The 27,560-nt window shown below is 47.1% G+C and overlaps 1 protein-coding gene across 3 annotated transcripts in view; it reads left to right on the top strand.

Annotated features, from left to right (window-relative positions):
* The window catches only part of PELP1 (proline, glutamate and leucine rich protein 1), a 29,854-nt gene extending 2,519 nt beyond the window's left edge, over positions 1-27,335 (top strand). The window contains exons 2-17 of one of the 3 annotated variants that reach the window (XM_037137092.2): positions 9,815-9,879; positions 10,275-10,380; positions 15,467-15,616; positions 15,847-15,918; positions 20,846-20,905; positions 21,211-21,361; positions 21,548-21,677; positions 21,817-21,904; positions 22,330-22,418; positions 22,499-22,615; positions 22,765-22,912; positions 23,055-23,214; positions 24,049-24,104; positions 24,248-24,454; positions 24,586-26,031; positions 26,184-27,335. In XM_037137092.2, the coding sequence (XP_036992987.2) occupies positions 9,815-9,879; positions 10,275-10,380; positions 15,467-15,616; positions 15,847-15,918; positions 20,846-20,905; positions 21,211-21,361; positions 21,548-21,677; positions 21,817-21,904; positions 22,330-22,418; positions 22,499-22,615; positions 22,765-22,912; positions 23,055-23,214; positions 24,049-24,104; positions 24,248-24,454; positions 24,586-26,031; positions 26,184-26,276 (3,138 nt within the window). In that variant the 3' untranslated portion in view covers positions 26,277-27,335. Of the gene's footprint in view, positions 1-9,814; positions 9,880-10,274; positions 10,381-15,466; positions 15,617-15,846; positions 15,919-16,237; positions 20,709-20,845; positions 20,906-21,210; positions 21,362-21,547; positions 21,678-21,816; positions 21,905-22,329; positions 22,419-22,498; positions 22,616-22,764; positions 22,913-23,054; positions 23,215-24,048; positions 24,105-24,247; positions 24,455-24,585; positions 26,032-26,183 lie in introns of those variants that run through there. The other 2 variants (XM_053672601.1, XM_053672602.1) reach the window with 2 other exon arrangements.
* Positions 27,336-27,560: the final 225 nt, after the last annotated feature.

The following is a 27,560-nucleotide window of genomic DNA, read 5'->3' as shown; positions in this document are numbered from 1 at the left end:
TCATATAATAAGGGCTTGGTGATGATGAACTCTTTTAGTTTTACCTTGTCTGGGAAGCACTTTATCTGTCCTTCAGTTCTAAATGATGGCTTTGCTGGGTAGAGTAATCTGTGATGTAGGTCCTTGTTTTTCATCACTTTGTCTACTTTTTGCCAATCCCTTCTAGCTTGCGAAGTTTCTTTTGAGAAATCAGCTGACAGTCTTATGGGAACTCCTTTGTAGGTAACTGTCTGCCTTCCTCTTGCTGCTTTTAAGATTTTCTCTTATCTTTAACCTTTGGCATTTTTTTAATGATGTGTCTTGGTGTGGTTTTCTTTGGGTTCATCTTGTTTGGGATTCTGTGCTTCCTGGACTTGTATGTCTATTTACTTCACCAAATTAGGGAAGTTTTCTTTCATTATTTTGTCAGATAAGTTTTCAGTTTCTTGCTCTTCCTCTTTTTCTTCTGGCACCCCTATGATTCAGATGTTGGTACATTTAAAGATCTCCCAGAGATTGCTAAGCCTGTCCTTATTTTTTGTTTTTTAATTTTTTTTCTTCTTGCTATTCTGATCGATTGAATGCTTTTTCCTTCCTTGTGTTCCAAATCATTGATTTGATTCTCGGTTTCATCCCCTCCACTGTTGGTTCTCTGTAGATTTTTCTATATTTCACTTAATGCAGTTTTAATTTCGGCCTGAGTCATTTTTATGCTGTTGAAGTCCCCAATGAGTTCCTGGAGCATCCTGATAACCAGTGTTTTGAACTCTGCATCTGATAAGTTGCTTATCTCCATTTCATTTAGTTCTTTTTCTGGTGTTTTTTTCCGTTTTTTCACTTGGGCCATATTTTTGTTTGTTTGTTTCTTCATTTTGACAGCCTCCCTGTGTATGTTTCTGTGTGTTAGGTAGAGCTGTTTTGAGTAGATGTCTTAGTAGAGTGGCCTATTGTAGAAAAGCACACCTGTTAAGTTGTATGGGGTAGAGCCTTTGGTAATCTCCAGGGCCAGGCAAGCTGTGTCACTACTCTGTTGCTCTGTTTGGGAAGGCTTGCAGAAGGGACAATGCCACTGCCTGGCCTCTGGAGTTTTTCCAGGGAGGAAGCTGTCTCCTGGCACTCCCACTTCACTTTCTCCCCATATGCCACTGGTGCTCTTTCAGCTGTTGCCCTGGTGCTGAATCCTGAAGAGGGTGGGTCTTTGTGACCCCTAAGTCCATTGTGGGCTCATTAAGAGGAATCTTTTGAGAAACTGGTACTTTCTTTCGCCACCCTAACCCTGACCGGATTTTACAGCTAGAAGTTACAGGGAGTTATCTTCCTGCCTCTGGAACCCTGGGCTGGGTGGTCTCCACTGGAGCTGCGATCCCTCGCTCCAGAGGTATCCCTCATGCTTTTTATCTACCACACCAGGATGTGGGACTGCCAGTTTCCACCTCTGTGCCTTCCTACACCTCTCTGCCCTCTCTACTTTCTCGGTGTCTCCGCCCCTCCTACAGGACCATGTGGGTGAATGTGGCTTATTTATTTATTTATTTATTTAAAATATATTTTATTGATTATGCTATTATAGGTGTCCAATTTCCCCACTTCTTTCCCCTCCACCCTGCACACCCCCTTTCACCCGCATTCCCCCCCTAAGTTCTTTGGCTTCTACATTTCCCATACTATTCTGACCTTCCCCCTGTCTATTTTCTACCTACCATCTATGCTACTTATTCTCTGTACCTTTTCTCCCTCTCTCCCCCTCCCATTCCCCTGTTGATAACCCTCCATTTGATCTCCATTTTTGTGATTCTGTTCCTGTTCTAATTGTTTGCTTTTCTTTTTATTTTAGCTGTGGTTGCTAATGATTGTGAGTTTGCTGTCATTTTACTGTTCATATTTTTATCTTTTTTTTTTAGATAAATCTCTTTAACATTTTATACAATAAGGGCTTGGTGATGATAAACTCCTTTAACTTTAACTTATCTGAGACGCACTTTAACTGTCCTCCCATGCTAAGTGAAAGCTTTGCTGGATAGATCAATCTTGGATGTAGGTCCTTGCCTTTCATGACTTGGAATACTTCTTTCCAGCCCCTTCTTGCCTGTAAGGTCTCTTTTGAGAAATCTGCTGACAGTCTGATGGGAACTCCTTTGTAGGTGACTGTCCCCTTAGCTCTTGCTGCTTCTAGGATTCTATCCTTCATTTTAATCTGGGCTAATGTAATGATGATGTACCTTGGTGTGTTCCTCCTTGGGTCCAACTTCTTTGGGATTCTCTGAGCTTCTTGGACTTCCTGGAAGTCTATTTCCTTTGCCAGATTGGGGAAGTTCCTTATTGTTTGTTCAAATAAGTTTTCCACGTGTTCCTCTTTCTCTTCTTCTGGCACCCCTGTGATTTGAATGTTGGAACATTTAAAGATGTCCTGGAGGTTCCTAAGCCTCTCCTCATTTTTTTGAATTTCTGTTTCTTCATTCTGTTCTGGATGGATGTTTCTTTCTTCCTTCTGGTCCATTGATTTGAGTCCCAGTTTCCTTCCTGTCACTATTGGTTCCTTGTACATTTTCCTTTATTTCACTTTTCATAGCCTTATTTTTTTTCTCTAATTTGCAGCTGAATTCAACTAGTTCTGTGTGCATCCTGATTACCAGTGTTTTGAACTGTGCATTTGATGGGTTTGCTATCTCTTTATCATTTAGTTGTATTTTTTCTGGAGGTTTGATCTGTTCTTTCGTTTGGGCCATTTTTTTTCCTTGATGCACCTGTTATGTAGTGAGGGCCAGAGCCTTAGATGTTCACCAGGGCAGGGCAACCCACATAGCTGCAGTTGTGATGCTGTATGTGGGGCTGGGGTCCAAGAGGAAACAGTGGCGCTTGCTCCGCTCCCTGCTGGGTTTTGGTTACTTCCCCCGCTTCCCACAAGCAAATTGGGCCCTTCTGGTGCTGATTTCTGGGTGGGTGGGCTTGTGTACATTCCAGGACCCTGTGGGTCTCTTCAATGAACTCTCCTGTGAGGCTGGGAGTTTCTCCCGGCACCGCAACCCCCCACAGGTGTTTTCAGTCAATGGTTTGAGCCTTTATTTCCTCAAGCAGGTGCCCTGGGTTGTGCAGTCCATCCACTCCCCAGTTGTTTCTCCTGGTTTATCTGTGCTCAAAGGTGGGACTGCCCAGTCCACAATCTGCTACCTCACTGGGTCCACTGACTGCTGCCTTATCCGCCCCAGTCCTCCAGCCACCGCTTTGCTGTGAGTTCTCTGCCGAGCTGCCTGTTTCCACCCCTCCACCCCTGATGGAGGTTTCTGCTTTAACACCTTGGTTGTCAGACTTCCATACGGTTTGATTTTGTCAGTTCTGGTTGTTTTTGTTTTTAAATTGTCTTTCTCTTAGTTGTGCGAAGAGGTACAGTCTGTCTATCTACACCTCTGTCTTGGCCAGAAGTCTGAATGTGGCTTCTTTAAATCCTTGGTTGTTGGACTTGCACACAGCTTGATTTTCTGATGATTCTAGGTGATATCTGTTTTGTAGCCTAGTTGTATTTTGTGCGTTGAGGCAAGGCATGTTTACCTGTATCTTTATCTTGGCTGAAAGTTGTTTCCACTCTTACTCTTTATTAATCCATTTCCCACACAGCAACGGAAGTGAAGTTTTGGAAGGAAAATTTTATTCATGTTTGCTGCCTTTTAAAATCCCCAGTACCCGGGATTTCTTTTCTCCTGGACTTTGCATTTACTGTACTCAGCTCAGAATCTCTTCCTGTGCTGCCTACCTCCCAAAATCTTTTCATGTCTCTGCTTATTTGTTACTGCCTTTGGGAAGCCTTCCTAAACCAGCTGTGGTTAGCTGTTCTTTACTACACCATATTGAAATTATCTGTTCTTTTCACATATACATACAGCCTCCCTCCATACCCACACAACTTGGTTTGATTTGTTTTGTTGTTTGTATGTAATTAAACAACTTATGGAAAATTTCAGATTATACAAAAGTAGAAAAAATAGTATTTTGAACTGTCTCACCTTATGCTGTCCTCCCTCGCATTTAACAACAAACATTTTACCAGTGTTGTTTAATTTCCAGTACCCAAACTCTGCCTTTTCCCCCCACCTGGAACATTTAAAGCAAATCTCAGATCTCATTCCCCCAATAACTGCATGTACTTTGAGGGCCTTGTTCTGCTTTTATCCCCAGGGCTTTGTACTGTCCCATTCTCTAGTCAGTGGCCAGTTATCTTTTTAAAAAATCAGTGAGGTTACAGTGTTCTTCTGCTTAAAAGTATACGTTAACTTATCAGTCATTGCATGAGACCCTACGTAATGTGGCCTCTGCTTACCTCTTGACCTCATTTCATGTGGCTCCCTCCCTGTCTAAGCCGTACTGCAGCCACCCAGGCTAACCTCTTTCTGGAGGGTGTGAGGCCACACTGCTCATCTGTTCCTTCACTCTTTGCTGGGTTACTCATGGAAAGGTGAGCCTCTCATTTAGGTTTCAACTTGCATGTCACCATTTCAGAGGAGTCTTCTTGACCACCCCTTTGTAAAATAAAGAGTATTTTCTGTTCCAGTCATTCTTTCACATGATCCTGTTTTGTTTCTTTAGTAGCATTACTGATCGAAAGAAATTAACTCATTTATTAATCTATCATGTTCTCTCTTTCCTTGTATCCAGTTTATATCGTATTGTAATCACTTTTTTTCCCCTCTCTCTTCATTGAATTTGCCTGGCATGCCCTGTCTTTGTTAAATCCAACTTGGTTCATTCTTGCCTGCACCTGCATTGCTAAGGGTAGCTGGAGAAAAACATGTGTCTTTGCTGACTGGTCATTTTTAAAAAAATATTTTATTGATTATGCTGTTACAGTTGTCCCATTTCTCCCTTTATTCCCCCTCATACCCCCTGCCACTGCATTCCCTCCCTTTAGTTCATGTCCATGGGTCTTACATATAAGTTCTTTAGCTTCTCCATTTCCTACACTATTCATGACTTCCTCCTGTCTATTTTCTAGCTACCATTTATGCTACTTATTCTCTGTACCTTTTCTCCCTCTCTCCCCCTCCCACTTTCCTGTTGATAACCCTCCATGTGATCTTCATTTCTGTGATTCTGTTCCTGTTCTGGTTGTTTGCTTAGTTTGTTTTTGTTTTAGGTTCAGTTGTTAATAACTGTGAGTTTGCTGTAATTTTACTGTTCATTTTTTTAATCTTTGTTTTCTTAGGTAAGTCCCTTTAACATTCCATGTAATAAGGGTTTGGTGATGATGAACTCCTTTAACTTGACCTTATCTGGGAAGCACTTTATCTGCCCTTCCATTCTAAATGAAAGCTTTGCTGGATAGAGCAATCTAGGGTGTAGGTCCTTGTCTTTCGTGACTTGGAATACTTCTTTTCAGCCCTTTCTTGCCAGCAAGGTTTCTTTGGAGAAATCAGCTGATAGTCTTATAGGCACTCCTTTGTAGGTAACTGTCTCCTTTTCTCTTACTGCTTCTAAGATTCTCTCCTTATCTTTATTTAATCTTGGGTGATGTAATTATGATGTACCTTGATGTGTTCCTCCTTGGGTCCAACTTCTTTGGGATTCTCTGAGCTTCTCGGACTTCCCGGAAGTCTATTTCCTTTGCCAGATTGGGGAAGTTCTCCTTTATTATTTGTTCAGTAAGTTTTCAGCTTCTTGTTCTTCCTCTTCTTCTTCTGGTACCCCTATAATTTGGATGTTGGAATGATTAAAGATGTCCTGGAGGTTCCTAAGCCTCTCCTCATTTTTTTGAATTCCTGTTTCTTTATTCTTTTCTGTTTGGTTGTTTCTTTCTTCCTTCTGGTCCACTCCATTGATTTGAGTCCGTTTTCTTTCCATCACTATTGGTTCTCTGTACATTTTCCTTCCTTTCACTTAGTGTAGCCCTCATTTGTTTATCTAATTTTCGACCAAAATCAACCAGTTCTGTGTGCATCCTGATTACCAGTGTTTTGAACTGTGCATCTGATAGGTTGGCTATCTCTTGGTCACTTAAAAGTATGGGGTCTGGGGCTTTGATTTGTTCTTCTGTTTGAGCCATAAGTTTTTGGTCGGGTAGTGCCTGTTACACGTATGAGTGGTGGAGCCTTAGGCGTTCATTGGGGCGACGCAACGTAACCCAGTTGCTGGGTTGTGATGCTCTATGTAGGGGCGGGGTCAGAGAGGGAACAATGGTGCCTGTTCTGCTTGCGCTCGCGCGCTCTCTCTCTCTCTCTCTCTCTCTCTCTCGGATTTCAGTCCCTTCTGCCGCTTCTCACAAGCAAATTGGGCCCTTCTGAGGCTGGTTCTTGGGTGGGTGGGCTTGTGTACATTCTAGGACCCTGTGGGTCTCTCCAACGAATTCTCCTGTGAGGCTAAGAGTCTCTCCCAGCACGTTTTCAATAGGTGTTTTTAGGCTTTATTTCCCGGGGCTGGAGCCCTGGGTTGCTCAATCTGTCTCGCTGCCTGTTTTTGCCTGGTTTATCTGCGCGTGAATGTGTGACAGCGGTCAGCCCCCTGTGCTGCCTGCACTCCCAGGTCTGGCAGCCACCGCCCTCTCTACTGGCTTCTGACTCTGCCCCTCTTACCAGTCTGGTTGAATGGTTGTTGGACTTCGGTACAGTTCAATTTTCTGTCTGTTTTGGTTGTGTTTTTGTTTAGAAATCTTTGTTGTCTTTAATTTTGGTTGTGCGAGGAGGTACAGTATCTCTACCTACACCTCATCTTGGCTGGAAGTCCTTGTATGTGTTCTGACCATGGATTGAACCACAACCTTGGAGTATTGGGACAATGCTCTTGACCAACTAAAATATCTGGCCAAGGCTCTGTGTAAAACTTTTTGAGGACTGCTAGGCTGTTTTCCAAAGTGGCTGCATCTTTTAACATTCTTATCAGCAGTTCTTGAGGGTTATCAGTGTTTCTTGGTCTCACTCTCCTTTAGGTCTCTGCTCAAATGGCCTTTTTAAAGAGCCCTCTTGTGCCCACTCTACATAAAATATTATCTCCCTTAGTCCAGCTTTTCCCTCCCTTCCTTAGTCTACTTTATTTTTCTTTATAGCACTTAGCACCGTCCAACTTACTATTTGTTATATGGTCATTTATTTATTTTCTGTCTTTTCTGATTAGAATATAAGCTCCACCCCCACCCCCCAGCATCTAAAACAATGTCTCACACGAAGTAGGTGTTAAATAAATATATACTGAATACATGAATATTTCTTTTTAATTCTTTGCTCTCTCTCTTCTCCTGGTAACCCAATGATGCAAATGTTGGTATCCTTGAAGTTGTCCCAGAGGCCCCTTAAATGATTCTTATTTTTTTTGGATTCTTTTTTCTTTTTGCTGTTCTGATTGGGTGTTTTCTGCTATCTTCCAAATTGCAGATTTGATCCTCTACATCATCTAATCTACTGTTGATTCCCTCTAATGTATTATTCCCTCTAATGTATAATGTGAAGTATACAGTTTCTGTATTCTTCATTTCTTACTGGTTCTTTTTTGTGTTTTCTTTCTTCATTTTTATGTTTCCTATGTCTTTGTTAAAATTCTCACTGAGGTCATCGAGCATCCTTATAACCAGTGGCCCCCCCCCCCCAGCAAAAAAAACAAGTGAGGTTTTTGTCATTTCCATACTGCAAGGGTGAACTGGGAATATTTTAGGTAAAGATAGATTAGTAAAGTCCTTATTCAAAAAATTAAACGCAGGTCCACACATGAGTCAAGGTAACACTGTGTAGAACAAAGCTGACAGTCACTTTTTTTGTTGTTCAAGTATAGTTGTCTCTATTTTCTTCCCAATACTCCCCACCACCCCAACCATCCCCACTTTCTACCCTTGATCCTGCTCCCCCTTTGGCTTTGTCCATATAACCAGTGTTTTGAACTCTGCATCTGGTAGATTGCCAGTCTCCATTTTGTTCAGTTCTTTTTCTGGAGTTTTGTTCTGTTCTTTCATTTGGGCCATGTTTCTTTGTTTCCTCATTTTGGTAGCCTCCCTGTTGTTTCTGTGTATTAGGTAGAGCTGCCATGTCTCCCCGTTTTGGTAAAGTGGCCATAGGCAATAAGTGTCTTGTGGGGCCCAGCCCTGGTCACCTGAGCTGGGTGCTCCAGATGTGTCCCTTGTGTGGGTTGTGTGTGCCCCCCTGTTGTAGTTCAGCCTTAATTGCTGTTGGCGTGTCAGTGGGATGGATTGATCATCAGGCTGACTGGTTGTGAGGACTGGCTGTGACTGTAGTGGAGGAACTGTCAGGTGTAGGTTGACCCTGTGGAGCAGGATTTGCTTTATTGGGGCTTTGGTGCCAGAGTCTGGTGCTCAGACTTTGGGGCTCTGAGTCTGCCCTTTGAGGGTGTAATTTCTGGAGGTGGTTGGGTGGTGCTCTGGTGTGGTCTGAAGCTGGCCACTGGGAGCGTTGGTTTTGGGGCCTCTTGGGAGGTATAGGCCAAGGTCGGCTGCTGCATGTGCCCTACTGGGACCACCTGGTATGAGCTACGAAGTGATCTGCAGATTGCCACTTGTGCTGGTCTTGGAGGTGACTGGGAGAGGCTAAGCTGTGGACTGAGGCCGGCTGCTGCTAGTGCTGTTCTTGGGGATGCTTAGCCAGATGGGGCACACTGAGGCCAGTTGCTGCCTTTTTGGGGTTTGTGGATCTCTGCAGGATTTTAGGAGAGTCTGACATAAGCCTAGATAGGCTGTTTAAATGGGAAAGCCACTGGAAGCCACTTGGGTGGGTTGGCAAGTTAGGTGGGGCAAGATCAGGGAGTTCAGTGTTAGCTAGGTTGGTGGAGGCTCATATGTGGCACCCACCTGCACCTGCGGGAAGAGGCCTCAGCAGAGGAACAGTGGCTTCTGCCAGCATTTCTGTCTGGGAGAAAGCTGCCCCTTCATACCTTGTCCCAAGCCAGACAATTCAGTTTTTCCCTGTAGATCCCTGGTACCTTTCCAGCTGCTGCTCCAGCTGGAGCTCAGAGTGAGTGATTTTGAATAATAAGTTTGTGTACGGGCCCTTTAAGAGGAATGGCTGGAACTGCAGAAGCCCTCCATCTCACTGAACCACAATCTCTGCTGGTTTTTGCAGCCAAAAGTTTTGGGGACTTCTCTTCCTGGCATTGGAACCAGGGCTGGGGAGCCTCGGGTGTGGGGCTGGGACCCCTCACTCCTGAAGGGGGATCTCCACAGCTGAGATATCCCTCCTGATTTTTAACCACCACAGGTGGGTGTGGGACCATCTCGTTCCACATCTTTGCCCCTCCTGCCAGTCTCGATCTGGCTTCTTCTATATGTCCTTAGTTGTAGGACTTCTGTTCTGCTCGATTTCAGGCTGTTCTCAGTGATGGTTGTTCTGTAGTTTAGTTGTACTTTTGGTATGGTTATGGGAGGAGGTGAGCACAGCATTTACCTACTTTCCCATCTTGACCAGAAGCCTACCTTGGCATTCTTTAACAGCTCTAAGGAATCCAGGGACAGGAGGAGGGGGATTTGTGTGGGAGTGAAGGAGGAAGAGTAAGAGATGAGTTCAGTGTCCATTTGGCAAATGTTTATGAATGTCTCCTTTGTGCTAGGCGCTGAGGTCTGCTAGCTGGGATGAGTTTGGCTCTCTTCTTTATAGCACTGATTTGTTGGGTGGAAGGTGGGAGAAGGGGTCAAGGAAGATGTGACTTGAGGAAAGCCTGTGGGACAGGCTGCTGTGTGTGTCACCTACTGAAAATAGGACAAAGGCTGAAGACCTCTAAGGAAGGAATGGTCTTTTATCCTCAAAGGAGGAGTAACTTCAGAAAAGGCTTCATAGGTACTGGGGCAAGGGAGGGCTTTGAGAACTTCTGCATCTCTAGCATCCTTTTTCTTAATTCTCTGTTTTCTCTCTTCTAGAACCTTTCAGCTGTTGCGGCCCTGGTGGGTCTCAGTAATGCACGTCTCGGTTCTATCAAAACTCGGTAAGTCTTTAATCTTTTTTTTTTCCCCAAGGGAATGTTTCCTTAGGAAGTGAGCTATACATCTGTCCATCCAGTGTCACCACCCCATGGATTCAAGAGATTTCTCCATTCCCAAGAGGCTGGGGTATGTCATTCTTTTCATGAGCTTACTTGAGCTGAATATCAATTATTCCAGCTTCCAAGTTTCTTGTGCCCCATCTGGGATGATCTGTCTTCCCTTCTTTTCTCGCTGCCCACACCTCACTCCAGGTCTTCTAAGTATTTCAGGAGTTAGAAACCACAGTGACCTGGAGGGGAAGTCTTGCCGTAGTACAGTGAGAATGAAAGAGCAGTAAGTAGCTGTCCCTGAAGCCTAGCCTCCACCTACTTGTTACCACTCACTTCTCTCCCATAAGGTTTGAGGGCCTCTGTCTGCTGTCTTTGCTGGTGGGGGAGAGCTCTACAGAGATGTTCCAGCAGCACTGCGTCTCCTGGCTTCGGAGCATTCAGCAGGTCTTGCAGGTGAGGGTATAGCTGTTGCCCTGATCCTGTCCCCTCCTCCAGCCATTCCTTGTTCCCCATTCTAGATGTGGTATGTTCTTTGTGGCTTGGACATTCAGTTCTGAGGACAGAATAATTGAAGCAGTTTTCTGATAGCAGGGACAATAAGCTTCAAATGGAAATCCTTTGAAACTTTTCGATATTTTTAGCTACTGGGTTAATTTGAACTCATCTCACCTTTCGTATATCAGAACCTCTGACTGTTTCATTTCCTCATTAGCTTTTCTTAAAATTTTTTATTTATTTATTTTTAGAGAGAGGTGAAGGGTAGAAGAGGGAAAGAAACATCGATCTCTTGCATGCCCCTGACTGGGGACCTGGCCTGCAACCCAGGCATATGCCCTGAGTGGGGAATGAACTGGTGACCTTTCGGTTTGTGGAATGATGCCCAACCCATTGAACCATACCACTCAGGGCCATTATTAGCTATTCTAATGAGTGACATCTCTAAAGTGCTTTTTTCTAGGTGTTTGATCTTTTTTCTTGCCTAGTTCTTTCTCTCTCTCTCTTTTTTTATTTTCTTCTCATTTCTCTTTTAACATGTCATTTTTTCCTGCTTTTGCATTCTTTGATGACATCTCCACTTAGTTCTTCCGCAGTCATCTTCTGAACACAGGTGGCAGGCTGTGTGCTCAGCTCTAGGGAGACAGTGGTAAGATGGACTTGGACCCTGTTTTCCTGGTGCTTGGAGTCTAGCTCAGGGGGTGGGAAACTTTCTATGAAGTACACGTTTGTAGGTAGTAGATCTTTTAGGTTTCTGTGAACCATGTATGTTTTTTTTTTTAATTCATTTTTTTATTGATTATGCTGTTATAGTTGTTCTATTCCCCCCCTTCATTCCCCTCCACCCTACCCCCCCGTCCCCACCATTACCCCCCCTTTAGTTTATGACCATGTGTCTCAAGTTCTTTAGATTCTATATTTCCCATACTATTCTTGCCCCCCCATCTATTTTCTGTCTACTGTCTATGCTACTTATTTTCTGTACCTTCTCCCCCCTTCTCCTCCTCCTACACCCCTGTTGCTAACCCTCCTTGAGATCTTCATTTCTATGTTTCCACTCCTGATCTAGCTGTCCTTTTAGTTTGCTTTCGTTTTAGGTGTGGTTGTTAATAACTGTGACTTTGTTGTCCTTTCACTGTTCATGTTTTTTTAACTTCTTTTTCTTAGATAAATCCCTTTAACATTTCATAACATTTCATAAGGGCTTGGTGATGATGAACTCCTTGAATTTGATCTTATCTGAGAAGCACTTTATCTGTCCTTCCATTCTAAATGAAAGTTTTGCTGGATAGAGCAATCTTGGTTGTAGGTCTTTGGATTTCATGACTTGGAATACCTCTTTCCAGCCCCTTCTTGCCTGGAAGGTCTCTTTTGAGAAATCTGCTGACAGTCTGATGGGGACTCCTTTGTAGGTGACTGTCCCCTTAGCTCTTGCTGCTTCTAGGATTCTCTCCTTCATTTTAATCTGGGCTAATGTAATGATGATGTGCCTTGGTGTGTTTCTTCTTAGGTCCAACTTCTTTGGGACTCTCTGAGCTTCCTGGATTTCCTGGAAGTCTATTTCCTTTGCCAGATTGGGGAAATTCTTTTTTATTATTTGTTCAAATAAGTTTTCCACTGGTGGCTGTTCCTTTCCCTCTTCTGGTACCCCTATAATTCGGATGTTGGAGCGTTTAAAGATGTCCTGGAGGTTCCTAAGACTCTCCTCATTTTTTTGAATTCTTGCTTCTTCACTCTTTTCTGTTTGGCCATTATTTGCTTTCTTCTGGTCTACTCCATTGATTTGAGTCCCAGTTTCCTTTTCATCGCTATTGGTTTCCTGTGCAATTCCATTCATTTCAATTAGTTTCGCCTTCATATGTTTGTCCAATTTGTGGCTATAATCAACCAGTTCTGTGAGGATCCTGATCACCAGTGTTTTAAACTGTGTGTCTGAGATTTTTGCTATTTCTTCATTGTTTAGGTTTATAGGCTCTGGGGCTTTGAGATCTTCTTGAGCCATTTTTGGTCTGTTCTCGCCCGTTAAGTATGAGGAGCTGAGCCTTGGACTCCCAGGTCGCTGGGTTGTGACGCTGTATGTGGAGGCGGGGTCAGAGCGGGGAAATAGTGGAGCCCTCTGCTGCCCGCTTACCGCTGGGGCTGCTGGCTCCCGTCCAATCACCCACTCCCTCGCTTGTCTATCCACACATGAATGTGCGACCACAGTCAACCCGCAGCTCTGCTCCCTCGCTGTTTCCCCACGATTGCTTGCTGAGTTGCCCACCAGGTCCAACCCTGCGCCTGGATTCTGTGCGCCTGAGTCCGTCTGACCGAGTTTTCCTGTGCTACCCCGCTTTGCCAGCTGCTGGTTTCGCCCCTCTTACCGGTCAGGCTGAAGAATTTGTTGTTATCAGACTTCCGAAAAGTTCAATTTTCTGTGTTCTGGCTGTGTTTTCTGTTGCTATTATTTAGTTGTCTCTAAACTTGGTTGTGTGAGGAAGCATGGCGTCTCCACCTGTGCCTCCATCTTGGCGGAAGTCCCATGTATGGTTTTTTTTGTGAGTGGTTCTTTTTGTTTTCCAACCCCTTAAAAATGTGAAAATCGTTCTTAGTTTGTGGGCCACGTCAAAACAGGCACCCACAGACCATACTTTGCTGATTCCTGTTGTAGTGCAAGAGACTTTAATTGGCTAATTATACAGAGGAGTGTGACGTGATAAATTGAGGGAGGTGCTATGAAGGTAAAGGAGGTGGTCCCCTGAGAACATGTAACGAGAGATTGGCCCAGACTGAGGTGGTTTGGGTCATCAGGGGCAGTGATTGAGAGAGCGCTTTTCTGAACTGGTGATTAGGAGTAAATTGGGCTGAGAAAGTGTTGGGCTGTAAAAAGGCCCGAGAGAAAAGGAGTTTGGCCCATGTGAAGAATTGTAAGCAAGTTGGTGTGTCTGGGGCTGATGACATGTGACTGGGGAGATAAGTAGATTGGGACCAAGTATGGTGTGGAAGGCATGTTAGGAGTTTGGCTTTTAGTTTTGGAGCAGTTGCAATTCAACAAGGTGTTCAGTAGGGCTGAGGAAGAGGTGGTAGTAGTGGTACATGATCCAGTTTTCATTTGAAAATGTCAGTCTAGCTTCTCTGTGGAGAAAGGATTAGAAAGGAGCCAGAACAGAGGGACAAAGACCTTGTAGAACACTATTCAAATAACTCAGGAGAACATTCACAGTAGCTTGGGGTTGGTAGAAGTAATAGGTAGATGACTTCAAGGGAGATTTAGAGGCAAAGTGGACAGGTCCTGATGATGGAGTAGGGTCAGGGAGAGGACGTGTCCAGGAGGACCTCTAGATTTCAGAACATTGGAAGATAGCCAGGTTCAGAGGCGAGAGGTTAAAATACTATGAGTATGGCCTTGGGATTCAGTAGAAGGCTCCTTAGTGAACATCTAACCTGATCTGGTGTGAGTGGAAGTGGCCGGGTGTCTCAGTGTAACCTTGAGGGTTCGGTGGGTGGGTTAGGGCCTTCATTCTGTACATTTTACAAAGGGGGAAAGTGTTCAGCATTTGGATGGCAGCTGGAGGCGAGGAGGAAAACGAGATGATCATCGTGTGTCCTTATGCGGATTGGACTTGAAAGCATTCCAAATTTAATGCTCATGTGGAGGACGATGAGCTTACAAAGGAAAACAAGACAGCGGCAGAAAGGATACAAACTTTCATATAGTACAAGAGAAGCAGGATTGTGGGTTAGGTGGAATACAGGGGACGGTCTTTGTGTTTATGCCCCTATGAGGTGGAATAAAACAAGGACTGAAAATTATTTATCAGATTCAGCAGCTCATAGGTTAGTCAGAGTATTTTTGGTGGAACAGTCTATACTGAAGCCACAGTGCCTGGAATGAAAAGTGAGTAGGAAAAGGAATGGAAATAGGGAAGATGGGTAGTCCTTCCAAAATATTCAGTATTTGGCTCAAAGGAAGAGAAATAGGGAGACTGGGGTTGGGAGAAGATAAGGGAGAGAAATAGCTGGGGTTGGATGAGATGGACTAAGGAAGGATTTTAAGATAGGAAAGACGGTCATGTATGAATGTCAGTGGGAAGAGTCCTCTTAGGAGAGAGTGGTTAGAAATACAGGAGAGAAGGGTATAGTTAAGAGTGTAGGGAGTGTATGGTTCTTAGAAGAAGGGTGGGGATAGTTTCTGAAGCACAGTGGTGGGGGGTATCTTGAATAGAAGGGGACCTACTTCCTCTAGCGTAACAAGAGGAGGGAAGGAGAAGGAGGTGAGGATGAAGATGGACTTTTCAGGTTTGATAGTGGGAAGCTGAGGGAGTGCCCCTCTTTGCATTTCAGTTTCCTCTGTGAAGTTGCAGAATAGGTTTTCCAGAGGCAATGATGGTGAGAGAAGGTTTGAGTAGCAGGGAAAGCTAACCAGAGAGAAGTGCAGCAGGATTACTGGACATTGTTGGGGGCCCATTTGTAGTTGGTAGGTCTGCTATTCTTACTTTCTTAATAAACATTTTTATTTGCCTTTTTGACACATGACCTCTGGTCTAGTGGGAGATACGTGCTGAATGCTTTTCGTTAGATACATGTTAACATTTTAGGGAAGTCCTTCTAAATCCAAACCATTTTTCCTCCATGAGTTCAGGGTAGGTTTGAGCCAGCTTGGAGAGGTGGGGTGGTTTTGCTGTGGCTGAGACTTTTTTTCAGTCTGAGAGTGCTGTTCTCCATTCCATTCTAGGGAAGTATATAGTACGAGAGAATCAAGCTCTTGAGATCTTCCAGTTAGATCTTTAATGTGTGGCTTTGTTACTTTTTTCTCCCTCAAATTCCTAGGACCCCAGACACCCCTAATACGAAAATGTAAACACCTGTCCTTTCTATAGATAGACAAATGTGTTACTGTGGATTCTCCATATTTCTAATATACTCTGTTCCTAGTGGATCTGATGGTAATATTGACATTAACTATGGTGTTTGTCAAAAGCCCCATGTTGTCCTGCCTCTCGTTCCTCCTCTTCTTGGTTACCATGAAGGTGAGGTGGAAGCATGAAGTGTTATTGCTCTTTAGTCCCAGGACCCACCCCCCACAATGGAGTTGGCTGTGGCTGTTCTGAGGGACCTGCTGCGGTACGCAGCCCAACTTCCTACACTGTTCCGGGACATCTCCATGAACCACCTCCCTGGCCTTCTCACCTCCCTGCTGGGTCTCAGACCAGAGGTGAGACACCTCCCCAGTCCCTCTGCCCTTTGGCCTCGCAGTACCTCCCTAACTCTGACCACTTGGATTAAGGAATGTGATGGGAAGTGAGTGGGAAATTGGATCAAAGAAGTGAGAAGGAAGGGCCAAGAAAAAGTGTGTGGAGGAGGGACCTTGAGGGGTTGTGGGGTGGAGATGGCTTCTGTGGGGTATTGGGCTCTCACCTCCTCCTTACTTTGATTTTCCCACAGTGTGAGCTCTCAGCACTGGAGGGAATGAAGGCATGTATGACCTATTTTCCTCGGGCTTGTGGGTCTCTCAAAGTAAGTATTCATGGACATTCTTCTTTGTACCAACACAAGCCTTGTTAGCTCTCTTAACCTCAGATTCCATTGCTGAGACTTCTTTTTTTTTTTTTAAAATTTATTTATTTATCTTTAGAGGGGAAGAGAGGGAGAGAAACATCAATGTATGGTTGCCCTTTGCGCATCCCCCGCTGGGAACTGGCCTGCAACCCAGGCATGTGCCCTGACTCATTGCTGAGACTTCTAAGCACCTCTCTCTTGCTCTCTTTTTATTTATTTATTTATGTATGTATGTATGTATTTTTAGAGAGAAGGGAAGGAAGGGGAAAAGAAAGGGAGAGAAGCATTGATGTGAGAGAAGTCAGTTGCCTCCCATACATGCCCTGACTGGGGACTGAACCCACAACCTGGGCATGTGCCCTGATCAGGAATTGAAATAGCAACCTTTAAAAATTTTTTTAAAATTTTATTTTATAGAGACAGGAAAGGAGGGAAAAGGAGAAAGAAACATCAATGTGTGATTGCCTTTTGAGCACCCCCTACTTGCGACCTTGGCCTGCAACCCAGGCACGTGCCCTGACTGGGAATTGAACTGGTGACCCTATGGTTCTCAGGCTGGTACTCAACCCACTGAGCCACACTAGCCAGGGCTGAACTGGCAGCCTTTCACTTTGTAGGATGATGCTCCAACCAACCGAGCCAGACTGGTCAGGGCTACGCACCTGTCTTTTGATTGTTCTATCATTTATCTCCACAGCTATAATTATATCACCTTGTAGCATTCTGTATGTATAGATGAAGAAATTGAAATGAAATAACTTGCCTGAATTCAGTAGAGATGGGAAACTATATCTGATGCCAAAGCCCAGGCTCTTAACTGTGGGCTCCTTTCTCTTTCTCCCCTCCTCTGTACCTCTGGAGTGCCTCACCTCTTTTTCTACCATTCAGTCTTTGTCCATGAAGCTCTTGTAATTTCCTCCAGGGAGCTTTCATATTACTTCCCTGTAACAGTTTTCCAACATGTCTCCTTATATTCTTGACTCAGTTCCCCTTGTCACTTCCCCACCCTTTGCTCCAAGCTGCCCTGACCTTTACAGCATAACCTCATTCGGTTAAACAGGTAAGGTGTATGTGGGTCAGGTGAGGGAGGCCAGTGAAAGAGTTGGCTTTGTTTTCCAGGACATACACGAACGGCACCTGTTGTTTGCAGTATAATTGGATGATAGTTCATACCTAAGAATAAATTGTTCTTCTCCTGTAGAATAAATGTTTTCTGTTGTTTTGTTGTCTCATCATCGTTTGAGAAGCCACTGAGCATCCCCTTACTCAGATGGAGGCACAAATCTGAATAGAGAACTGGAATAAGTGCCAAATTAATAATTTTTGTATGGCTGTTGTGGTTAACTATGTCAGTATTATCAGTTTAAGTGGGAGTTCGCCATTCAGATTATCTTGAAAGTAAGATCATATGGGTCTGTGACCAAGTCAAGGAAGTAAAAGAAAGGGTAAGGGGACCGGTATGGGCACCGCAATGTGCCAGGCGTTGTACCGCGTGTCCGAGATGCAGCGTCGCATTTTATCATTAGAGTAGGTGTGTGGAGTTGGTGTCACCCAGCTAACCAGGGAACAGGCCCACAGGCACTTAACTGACTTAACCCGAGGTTGTGTGTGTGGTAGTTGTAAAACCAGTGTGAGCCAGATGTTTTTCCTTAAAGCCTGTGTTTTTTTTCCCCACTTAATCACACTCCCAGAAGCTTTCAAGAACACAGACAGGATTGGGAGGTAGGCTTCAACACGAACGCTGGCTCTTACCAGTTAGCGGCTTATGGAGGGTTGTGAGCCCGATGCGGGTGGTGTCCGCTGTGGCTCCAGTAACTGGACTGAAAGGTCCCTGAGCGGATGATACTACTCAGAGAACATCTTTTTGATTCTTTGTTTTTATGTGAATGCCACTAGTATCAGGTGACAGAATCTTGGCAAGACTTTGGTCAAGAACGCATTTGGAGTAACTCATGGATTTTACTGAGTTTAAGTAAAAACTGCCTTTCTTGTAGAACATTCTGTAAATTAAGTTATCAGATTATACAGGCTAGATAGATCTTTGTCTCTGACCCCTCACTGGTCAAAGTTGTGAGGTGCTATATTGACTCACCTCAGTTTGGGGTAACCTGTATCTATCTGCATCCCCCCATGAAAGTGGAGGGAGGATTGAATGTTATCTGCAGGGTCAGCATTTGAAGAGTCAGGGAGACGAGAATGCCAAGCATGTCCTCTGCTTACTTTTCATTGTGAGTGGTCAGGAGAATTCATCTATAACTTACAACCTTTTGTCGGAGGTGTAGTTTTGAAGTTATGGCCTGCATTTTGAGTATTCTTTCCAAACTGACAAAACTTTCACATGTTAACAGGGTATGTATGCCTTTATTTTTTTAAGAATGAAATGTCACCTGAAGAACTTCTTGCTGTTGACGATTTTGTCTTTGTTGCCAACATGTCAGATAGGGATCTGTTTCGTGCAGAGGTGCCAGAGGCAGTTTGTACTTGGAAAATCTTGCAGACCAGTGCTTAGGCAACCGATATTTGCCATTTTGGAATGTTTATCTGTTCTTTGTCCCATGCCCAGAAGCTCCCAGGGTAGGTGAGTCTTCAAAGTTAGGACCGATTATGCCTCCCGAGTGGTGAAACGCAAGCAATCCGAGTCCGTGGAGCCACTCCTATAGAGGCTTTACCTCTTTTTGCCAAATTGATTACCAGTTCCTGGGAATGAGTGGGAAGGCTAACCCCACTCTTGAGAGAGACCCTGGACATGCATATGCACTTGCATTTCAAGTGAACCGCTCCAGGTGAGCCATTGCTTTAGTTTGCTTGGCCCTGGGGCAGACCTGTGGTCAAAGCCATGTCCGTGTACTCTGCCTTATTGCAGTCGCATAGCAGACTTCTTTTGGCCTCAGCCCAGCTTTTGGAGTCCCAGGAGAAGTGTGAGCTGTAAACTGGCCAGAAGGGCTGAGTGCCACAACAGTTGGGGCTTTGGCAGCTCTCTAAGAAATCTTATCCTTGGAGACCTGTGGATGGATACTGTGTTTGGGTTGAAGTGTTCTGAGTCCTGCCGCATCAGACATGAAAGTACTGTCCAAGTCCCAAGGGAAATGGTTCCTGGTCGTCTTCTATCCTGGCATCGGCTATAACAGGACGTCAGCTGTAACAGTGGTTGTCTTATGGTCACCAGAATCCTGAAGTGTGATGTGGGTGACTAAGTGGTTCCTGCCCTAGGGTAGGTGGGAGGCAGTCCTTGGAGGGGTGGTTTCTGAACCACGCACTGACAGGCTTCTACTCCTGCTTTGCTTCCGTAAATCCCTTGCCATATGTCTGGTGCCACTGCTGATTTCTCTGCAGATTTGTGTGTGTGGTGCCCCCATTCTACCTTCCCCCAGAGTCCATCTTTTCTGGGCTGGGATGTGAGGCCTCAGCCTGCTTCTCTGTGGCATCTTCTGGGGCTGTAGCTTTCCTCAGTGTTTCTGCTTGCTGGCCTCGTGGGGATTCTCCCCTTTCCTTTAAGCCTGGCTCAGTCCTGCCCTCCCTAGCCCTGCCGCCCAGCATCAGTCCCTCGGGACCCCCCTTCTGCCTCATCTCCCTGCAGGGCTCCTTCTGTCCCCCAGTGTTGTCTTCCATAGACGGGTCTGCCAGACCAACCCACATCTTCCTACTGAGGGCAGAAGCCCATTTCATTCCTTTCCGTAGGTCTGCTTCAGTGTGCTTACCCCTTTTATGCCATGGTCTGCGTCTCAGAATGTTTTATAGAGGTTTTTATTTATTTTTTAGAGAGAGGGGAATGGAGGGAGAGAAACATTGATTAGTTACCTCTTATGTGCTCCCAACTGGGGACCTGTCCACAACCCAGACATGTGCGCTGACTGGGAATCAAAACAGTGACCTTTTGGTTCGCAGAGTGATGCTCAGCCCACTGAGCCACACCAGCCAAGGCTCAGAGTGTTTTTAAATTCATAAAATAAATAATACATAGACTTTTAAGGGAAACTGATTCTGTTGAAGTATATATTGTAAAAAATTGTGATAGAGTTGTATGTGCTTCTTCATTAATGTATCAAACAGGAAGATCTAGCAGCAGGTCTCATACTTACTGAATTTAAAATTAGCGATACATGTGAACACTTCAGGATACCTATTATAATTATAAGGTGAAATGAAAGTGGATGATTTCTATTGGTGACAACCAGTGGTGCTGCTAATACTACTGTGGCTTTTTGTTTATTATGCCTATAATTAATTGAAAGGAACACTACGTTTTACTTACAGGTGACTGAAAATGATATAACTTTTCCCCCATCCATTTCACAGGCCCCTTTCATTCTACCTCCAAATAAGTTGATCCCAGGTTGTGGCCCAGGTTGATCACTCCCATGGCAGCACCTTCACATAGCAGGCCGAGTAAATGTTTGCTGACTCACAGGTCGCTGCTCTGAGATGTGCTGCTTCAGTTCTTCTCCCAAGGCCCTCCCTTTTCTCTTGACCTTGACCTACCCTCACACTTCTGGTTAGAGCCTCAGCTCCCAGCTTGGACCCTCACTTCTTGCTAGGGAGTTGAGTGTGGGGGTTGCTGCTTTTCAGTATTCAGTTTCCTTTTGGCTTGAGGAAAGTCATACTCCCTGTGGCAGCAGGGAGCCCAGAAATTGTGGGGCACAGGCCAGACCCTTTCTGCACCAAGCAGGGAGGGTAAGGATGGGAGCTGACATTCAGGATGTCTTTCTACCATGAGAGCATGTCAGCGCCCCCCCCCCCTCGACCCCCTGGTGAGTGCTTTGCTTCCTGTGTCTACAGGAAAGAGGGCAGCAAGGGCTTAGATTCTGCTGCTGGGAATGGACAGGGTGAATGTTTCTGGCCCTTGGCGCTGACTCACCAGCTTTTTCCTCTCTTTTCCACAATCCAGGGCAAACTGGCCTCATTTTTCCTGTCTCGGGTGGATGCCTTGAGCCCGCAGCTCCAGCAGGTAAAGGAAAAGGCAGGAGATGAGAAGCCTAGTTGTAAGTTGGAGCTTCTCTTATCTCTCTCTCTGCATTTCTCTCTTGTTATTGCTTGGGCTGTGTTTCTACTTCCCTTTCTGTTAACATAACTCAAGAGGCACAGGCATGACTTCTGCCTCTGTGTTATACCATCTGTGTCCTTCTTTTCCATTGTCCCTTTTCTATGTTCCCTAAGGCCTCTTTGTGATCTCCAATTTTCTTGGCATTGGTGGTGCTGGGGGGTTCTGGCTGGCCTGGATTCCTGTCTGACCAAGTTTCTGACCTTCTGCAGCTGGCGTGTGAGTGTTATTCCCGGCTGCCTTCTCTAGGGGCTGGCTTTTCCCAGGGCTTGAAGCATACGGAAAGCTGGGAGCAGGAGCTACACAGCCTGCTGGCCTCATTGCACAATCTGCTAGGGGCTCTCTACGAGGGAGCAGAACCAGGTAGGGACCATGGCCGGTAGTCTGTGGCAGAGTGGTTGGAGAATGTGGCAGAAGGGAACCAGGAGGGTGACCCGGAGAGGTGGGACAGTTGATTTCTAGGCAAATGGTGCGTCATTCATTAGAAATGGAAAGGGAGGGGGTTGGAAAAAAGCCCCGGAGTGTGAAGGTGCTTATGTGTGTGTCCAGCTCCTATGCAGTATGAAGGCCCTGGAGTGGAGGTGCTGTTTTCCCCCTCAGAGGACGCTGATGCCCATAACCTTCTCCGGCTTCGGCAGAGATTTTCTGGGCTGGCCTGTTGCCTGGGGCTCCTGCTCAGGTATGTGAGTGAGCGTTGGAAGGAGTGTGGGCCTGGAGGGGGAGGGGTTTTCTGCATCATAAAGAAGGAGACTGAGGGTGTGGGTAAAGTCGTGCTGGGGAACCTATGCTGAGGGTATCCCTGCTCTGATTCTCTTTAGGTCTGAGTTTGGGGCCCCCGTGTCCATCCCCGTGCAGGAAATCCTGGATGTCATCTGCCGGACCCTCAGCATCAGTGCCAAGAATATTGTAAGTGGTGTTTGTCCTCTGTTCACAGTCCTTCCTCGGGACCCTGGGCAACCAGGACAGTAGCATGGGATCTGAAGCTCCCTAAGCGGTTGGCCTGGACAGGGCCTTTCTTTTATCCCAGTGCCATTGTTCCTTGTGCTTCTCCTGACACACCTAGTGTGGGGACACCAGTAGGTGCTTTTCTAGGGGAGGGAGAACTTGGGGGCCAGTTGCATCATTGCTGAGAGGGTCAGCCATTCCTCCCTTCGTCCTCCTGCATGGTCTGTTTTATAGGATGGGGGTTTGATCCTGTTGGGAGAGCTGGGCTCATGGGTGGGTTCCTTATGTGTGTGTGCACATGTGTTTAGTCACACATCTGCCTTGTCTCCATTTCTCACTCCGTGTCTCCCTTTCTGCCCCACTCCTTTGCCAATTTTGTCCTGCAGAGCTTGCTTGGAGATGGTCCCCTGCGGTTGCTGCTGCTGCCCTCTATCCACCTTGAAGCCTTGGACCTGCTCTCCGCGCTCATCCTTGCGTGAGTGGGACTAGGCAGAGTGTGATGAAGGCACTGGGATGTGCTGGGAATGGAGGTCACTGTTGTGTCTTCGCCCCCAGGTGTGGAGGTCGGCTCTTGCGCTTTGGGGCCCTGATCAGCCGCCTGCTTCCCCAGGTCCTCAATGCCTGGAGCATTGGTAGAGATACTCCTTCTCTGGGCCAGGAGAAGCCTTACAGGTGACCATTAAGAATGGGGGTAAAGAGGAGGGGGTGGTGAGGGACGTGGGTGGACTGGGGGTTCCAAGGGGCTGGGAGTACTGAGGGAGGAGAGGCTGGATCTGGCATGTCGACCCCCTTTGAAAAGCTGCCCTCTGCTCACTGCACAGCGCCATGCGGACCAAGGTGTATGCTGTGTTAGAGCTGTGGGTGCAGGTGTGTGGCGCCTCGGCAGGAGTGCTTCAGGGAGGAGCCTCGGGAGAGGCCCTGCTCACCCACCTGCTCAGTGACATCTCTCCTCCAGCTGATGCCCTGAAGGTGAGTGAGGCCTCCGCTTGCCTCTCCTGTGCCAGGACTCTCATCCTGCGCCCCTTGTTCAAATGAGTCTCCACATCCAGCACTGTCTCCCGTGCCTTCCTGTTTATCTGTGAATGTGATTTTTGTTTCCCTCCACCACCAGCTGCGCAGTCCCCGGGGGAGCCCTGATGGGGGCTTGCAGACGGGGAAACCCAGTGCCCCCAAGAAGCTAAAGCTGGACATGGGAGAGGCTGTGGCCCCTCCCAGCCACCGGAAAGGGGACAGCAATGCCAACAGCGATGTGTGTGCAGCTGCGCTGAGAGGTGGGTGAGGCCTGTGCCCTGCACCTTCTGGTGCTGTGATGGCCTGGGGCTGCAGCCTGCACCTGGAGGGTGCAGATAAAATGCAGAACCATCTGAAAACCTGCAGGGGGACCAAAGGGGCAGGAGTAGCCCTGCAACTCCCAGGGCTGTAGGCAGGATCTTGGACCCTGCTGTTGATGGGGTTTGGCCATTTACACTGCCCCAGCATCTCACTTATTTTGTCTGCACGTCCTCTGCACATGCTGGGGACAGTTGTGGCAAGGCAGAAATCCTTGCCCAGTGTAGTTTACATTCTGTTCAGGCAGGCTGCTCAGTGGGGTTCCCTGCTTCCTACACAGTTGCTAATCTGGAAGCAAAAGTGCAGTCAGTCAACGCGTACAGGGGACTATCATTTGGGTCCCCTGTGCATGTTATGTCACTGCCTGCCACCCCACCCCACCCCATGTAAAGAGGAGAGCCAGTGCTCCTCAGATCTACAAATGCACATTTATAATGGGCTTATAGCAGGGGCGTCAGCCTCATTTTCACTGGGGGCCACAGCCTCGTGGTTGCCTTCAAAGGGCTGAATGTAATTTTAGGACTGTATAAATGTAACTACTCCTTAACTGTTAAGCAAGAGCTCGGCGTTGCAGCTGGGTAGAAACAAGGTGCCAGGCGGATAAAACAAGGTAGAGGGCTGGATTCGGCCCGAGGGCCTTGTGTTTGCTACTTGTGGCCTACAGTATCAACAGCTCTACTTAGTATGATCCCCATTTCATAGTGGGCTTCTGTGCTGCAGAAGCCCTTGCTCTCAGTCCTCCTAGTAGCCTCTTAGACACCATTCTTCTTCCCCAGGCCTCAGCAGGACCATCCTCATGTGCGGGCCTCTCATCAAGGAGGAGACTCACAGGGTTAGTGGAGCATGGTCCTCATGGAGATTGGGGTGGGGGCAGCTGTGCCCCCAGAGGGTATCCATTCCAACTTGGGAGGAGGCCCTGGAGAAGGGTTACATAGTCTCGGTGGTGTCTGTAGTTGTGCCCTCTGTCCTTTTCAGAGACTGCATGATCTGGTCCTTCCTCTGGTCATGAGTGTCCAGCAGGGCGAGGTCTTAGGCAGCTCCCCATATACCAGCTCGCACTGCCGCCGTGAACTTTACCGCCTGCTGCTGGCTCTGCTGCTGGCACCTTCTCCTCGCTACCCACCTCCTCTTGCCTGTGCCCTGCAAGCCTTCTCCCTTGGCCAGAGAGAAGACAACCTGGAGGTAACTGCTGACTGGGGCCAAGTCTGCCTCTTTGGTTTTGGGATTCTCTTGTTCCTGGTGCTGGCAGGCTGTCTTGTGCCATGAAACCCTGTGTTCTGGAGGTTCACACTCAATTTTTCACCCTTCCTCAGGTCTCTTCTTTCTGCTCGGAAGCTCTGGTGACCTGTGCTGCTCTGACCCACCCTCGGGTTCCTCCTCTGCAGTCCATGGGCCCCACCTGCCCCCCACCTGCACCAGTTCCTCCCCCCGAGGCCCCATCTCCATTCAGGGCCCCACCTTTCCATCCCCCGGGCCCTATGCCCTCAGCAGGCACCATGCCCTCAGCTGGGCCCGTGCCCTCGGTGGGTTCCATGCCCCCAGTAGGCCCTGTGCCTCCATCACGCCCTGGACCTCCAGCCACAGCCAACCACTTAGGTCTCTCTGTCCCAGGCCTGGCATCTGTACCCCCCCGGCTCCTTCCTGGCCCCGAGAACCACCGGGCAGGCTCAAATGAGGACCCCATCCTTGCCCCTAGTGGCACTCCTCCACCTACTATACCCCCAGATGAAACCTTTGGGGGGAGAGTGCCCAGGCCAGCCTTCGTCCACTATGACAAGGAGGAGGCGTCTGATGTGGAGATCTCCTTGGAAAGCGACTCTGATGACAGTGTGGTGATCGTGCCTGAGGGGCTGCCGCCTCTGCCACTTCCACCCCCCTCAGGCACCACCCCACCCCCTGTTGCCTCAGCTGGGCCACCAACAGCCTCCCCTCCTCTATCTGCCAAGGAGGAGCCTGAAGAGCTTCCGGCAGCCCCAGGGCCTCTCCCTCCACCCCCACCCCCTCCTCTTCCAGGCCCTGTGACACTCCAGCCACCCCAGTTGGTCGCTGAAGGAACTCCTGCTGGGGGAGCACCCCCAGCCCTGGAAGAAGATTTGACAGTTATTAATATCAACAGCAGTGACGAGGAGGAGGAAGAAGAGGAGGAGGAAGAGGAGGAGGAGGAAGAGGAGGAGGAAGAAGAAGATTTTGAGGAAGAAGAAGAGGATGAAGAAGAGTATTTTGAAGAGGAAGAAGAAGAAGAAGAGTTTGAGGAGGAATTTGAGGAAGAGGAAGGTGAGCTGGAGGAAGAAGAAGAAGAGGAGGATGAAGAGGAGGAAGAAGAGTTGGAAGAGGTGGAAGAGTTGGAGTTTGGCCCAGCAGGAGGGGCGGTAGAAGAAGGAGGACCTCCACCCACCAGCCTGCCTCCAGCTCTGCCCCCGACTGAGTCCCCCAAGGTGCAGCCGGAGCCGGAGCCAGAGCCTGGGCTGCTGTTAGAAGTGGAGGAGCCAGGGGCCGGCGGGGAGCCTGGCCTCGAGACCGCACCCACATTGGCCCCTGAGGTGCTGCCCTCCCAGGAGGAGCTGGAGAGAGAATCGGGGAGCCCCCCATCAGGGCCACCTCCTCAGGAGCTTGTTGAAGAGGAGCCCTGTGCTCCCCCAACACTGCTGGAAGAGGGGATTGAGGGTGGGGGTGATGAGGTCCTGCCGCCACCAGAGACAGCTGCAGCAGAAGAAATGGAGCCTGAACCGGAGCCGGAGACCCCTGCTCCCCAGGAAAAGGTGAGTGGGCAGGTCGAGGGTGCAGCCCGGGGAAGGCTGGGTGGGGAGAAGGTGTTGCAGCTGCTCGTGTTAGGGAAGAGGTTTCTTCCCTGCTCCCCCTCTTGTGTATGTGTGGGAGACCATTTCTAACCTTATGTCTTTGTCTCTAAAAGGAGCAGGATGACACAGCTGCCATGCTGGCTGACTTCATCGATTGTCCTCCTGATGACGAGAAGCCACCACCTGTCACGGAGCCTGATTCCTAGTCCTTTCCTACGCCCCCCACTCGTTCCCAATAAACTTATGTACTTGGATATCGACTGCAGCTTCTGCCTTTTGCCACAACTGTGCCACCAGCCAGAAGCCCCACTGTCTGCGGGCTTTTCAAGGTATCCAGAATATTCCTCAAGTGTTTCCATAGCTGTTCTGTTGTCTCCACTGTCCGGAGGAGGAACCATCGACTTAAAGAGTTTAGTCATTGAATTCTGTGAAATTTGAAACTTGGATGTACCAAATTTAAGGGGCGCCCATGGTGGGTATGGGGAATGAACTCTGTTCTGGGCCTGGTCCTTCTAGTGACAACATCCCAGCCTCGTTCCTCTTCCCTGCCTCCCCCAGCACCCTCCTGACAAGAATTTGACAAGCTCACCCTAGGCCTTCCTACCCATTCTTGAGATTTGGACATTTTCCAGCCAGTGTCTGATCCCTGTAAACAGTTCTGTTCATTCTAGGCCTTGCTGGGATGCACGTGTGAGCATGAACATAGAGGTGTGTACATGAGAGGGTATCGAAATCTGTGGGCTTGAGGTGAATGCTCCTGATTTTTTCAGTCTGTTGAAGGATGAACATGCGTAAAGGACCTTGGAACTGCAGCGAAGGGAGTGTGACTGTCCGACTGCGTGTGCACTGAAGGGCCTCTGAGAAGTGACGTTTGTGCTAATTTGGGAAACTTAGGGGTTTCAAAAAATTTCCCCCAACTTGTTATTCTAAAAAATTTCCAACATGCAGAAAAGTTGGAAGAATAGTACAGTATAATACTTTTGCCTAGATTCATCGGTTGTTAACATTTTTTCATGTTAGCTTTTATCTCTATGATGTCCGTATAGCTACATATAGGCATGTATTTATATGTACATAACTCTGTCTGTAATCAATACATATGTATATCTGCACACATTTCCTTTATTGTGGGGCCATGTAAAAAGTGACTTGCACCTCTCCCTTCTTCAACATTGTCTCCTACGGTTAAAGACATTTTTCTACTTAATCACAATACCACCATCGGTCCTAAGAAAAGTCATAGTAATAAAATAATGTTGTATGTACTATATTGTGATAATCAAGTGTCCTGTTTATCTCTAAAATATCTTTGATAGCTGTTTGTTTGTTTTTCTCAGATTTAAGTTCAAGAGTGTTCTTAGGTGGAAAGGGCCCCTGCGGCCTCGGGCTCACTGCAGGGATGGGTGCAGAGGGGTGAAAACTCCTGCAGTAGCAATTCTTCAAAAACGTAAAGACCCTGAATTCTGGGAACTGTAGCTGTGGAAGGGTGG

This window comes from Artibeus jamaicensis, unplaced genomic scaffold, assembly GCF_021234435.1.
Source record: "Artibeus jamaicensis isolate MK-2021 breed Jamaican fruit bat unplaced genomic scaffold, CSHL_Jam_final contig_777, whole genome shotgun sequence".
NCBI classification, from domain to species: domain Eukaryota; kingdom Metazoa; phylum Chordata; class Mammalia; order Chiroptera; family Phyllostomidae; genus Artibeus; species Artibeus jamaicensis.
Note: the sequence above shows the minus strand (reverse complement) of the source record. Positions and strands in the feature narration are given on the sequence as shown.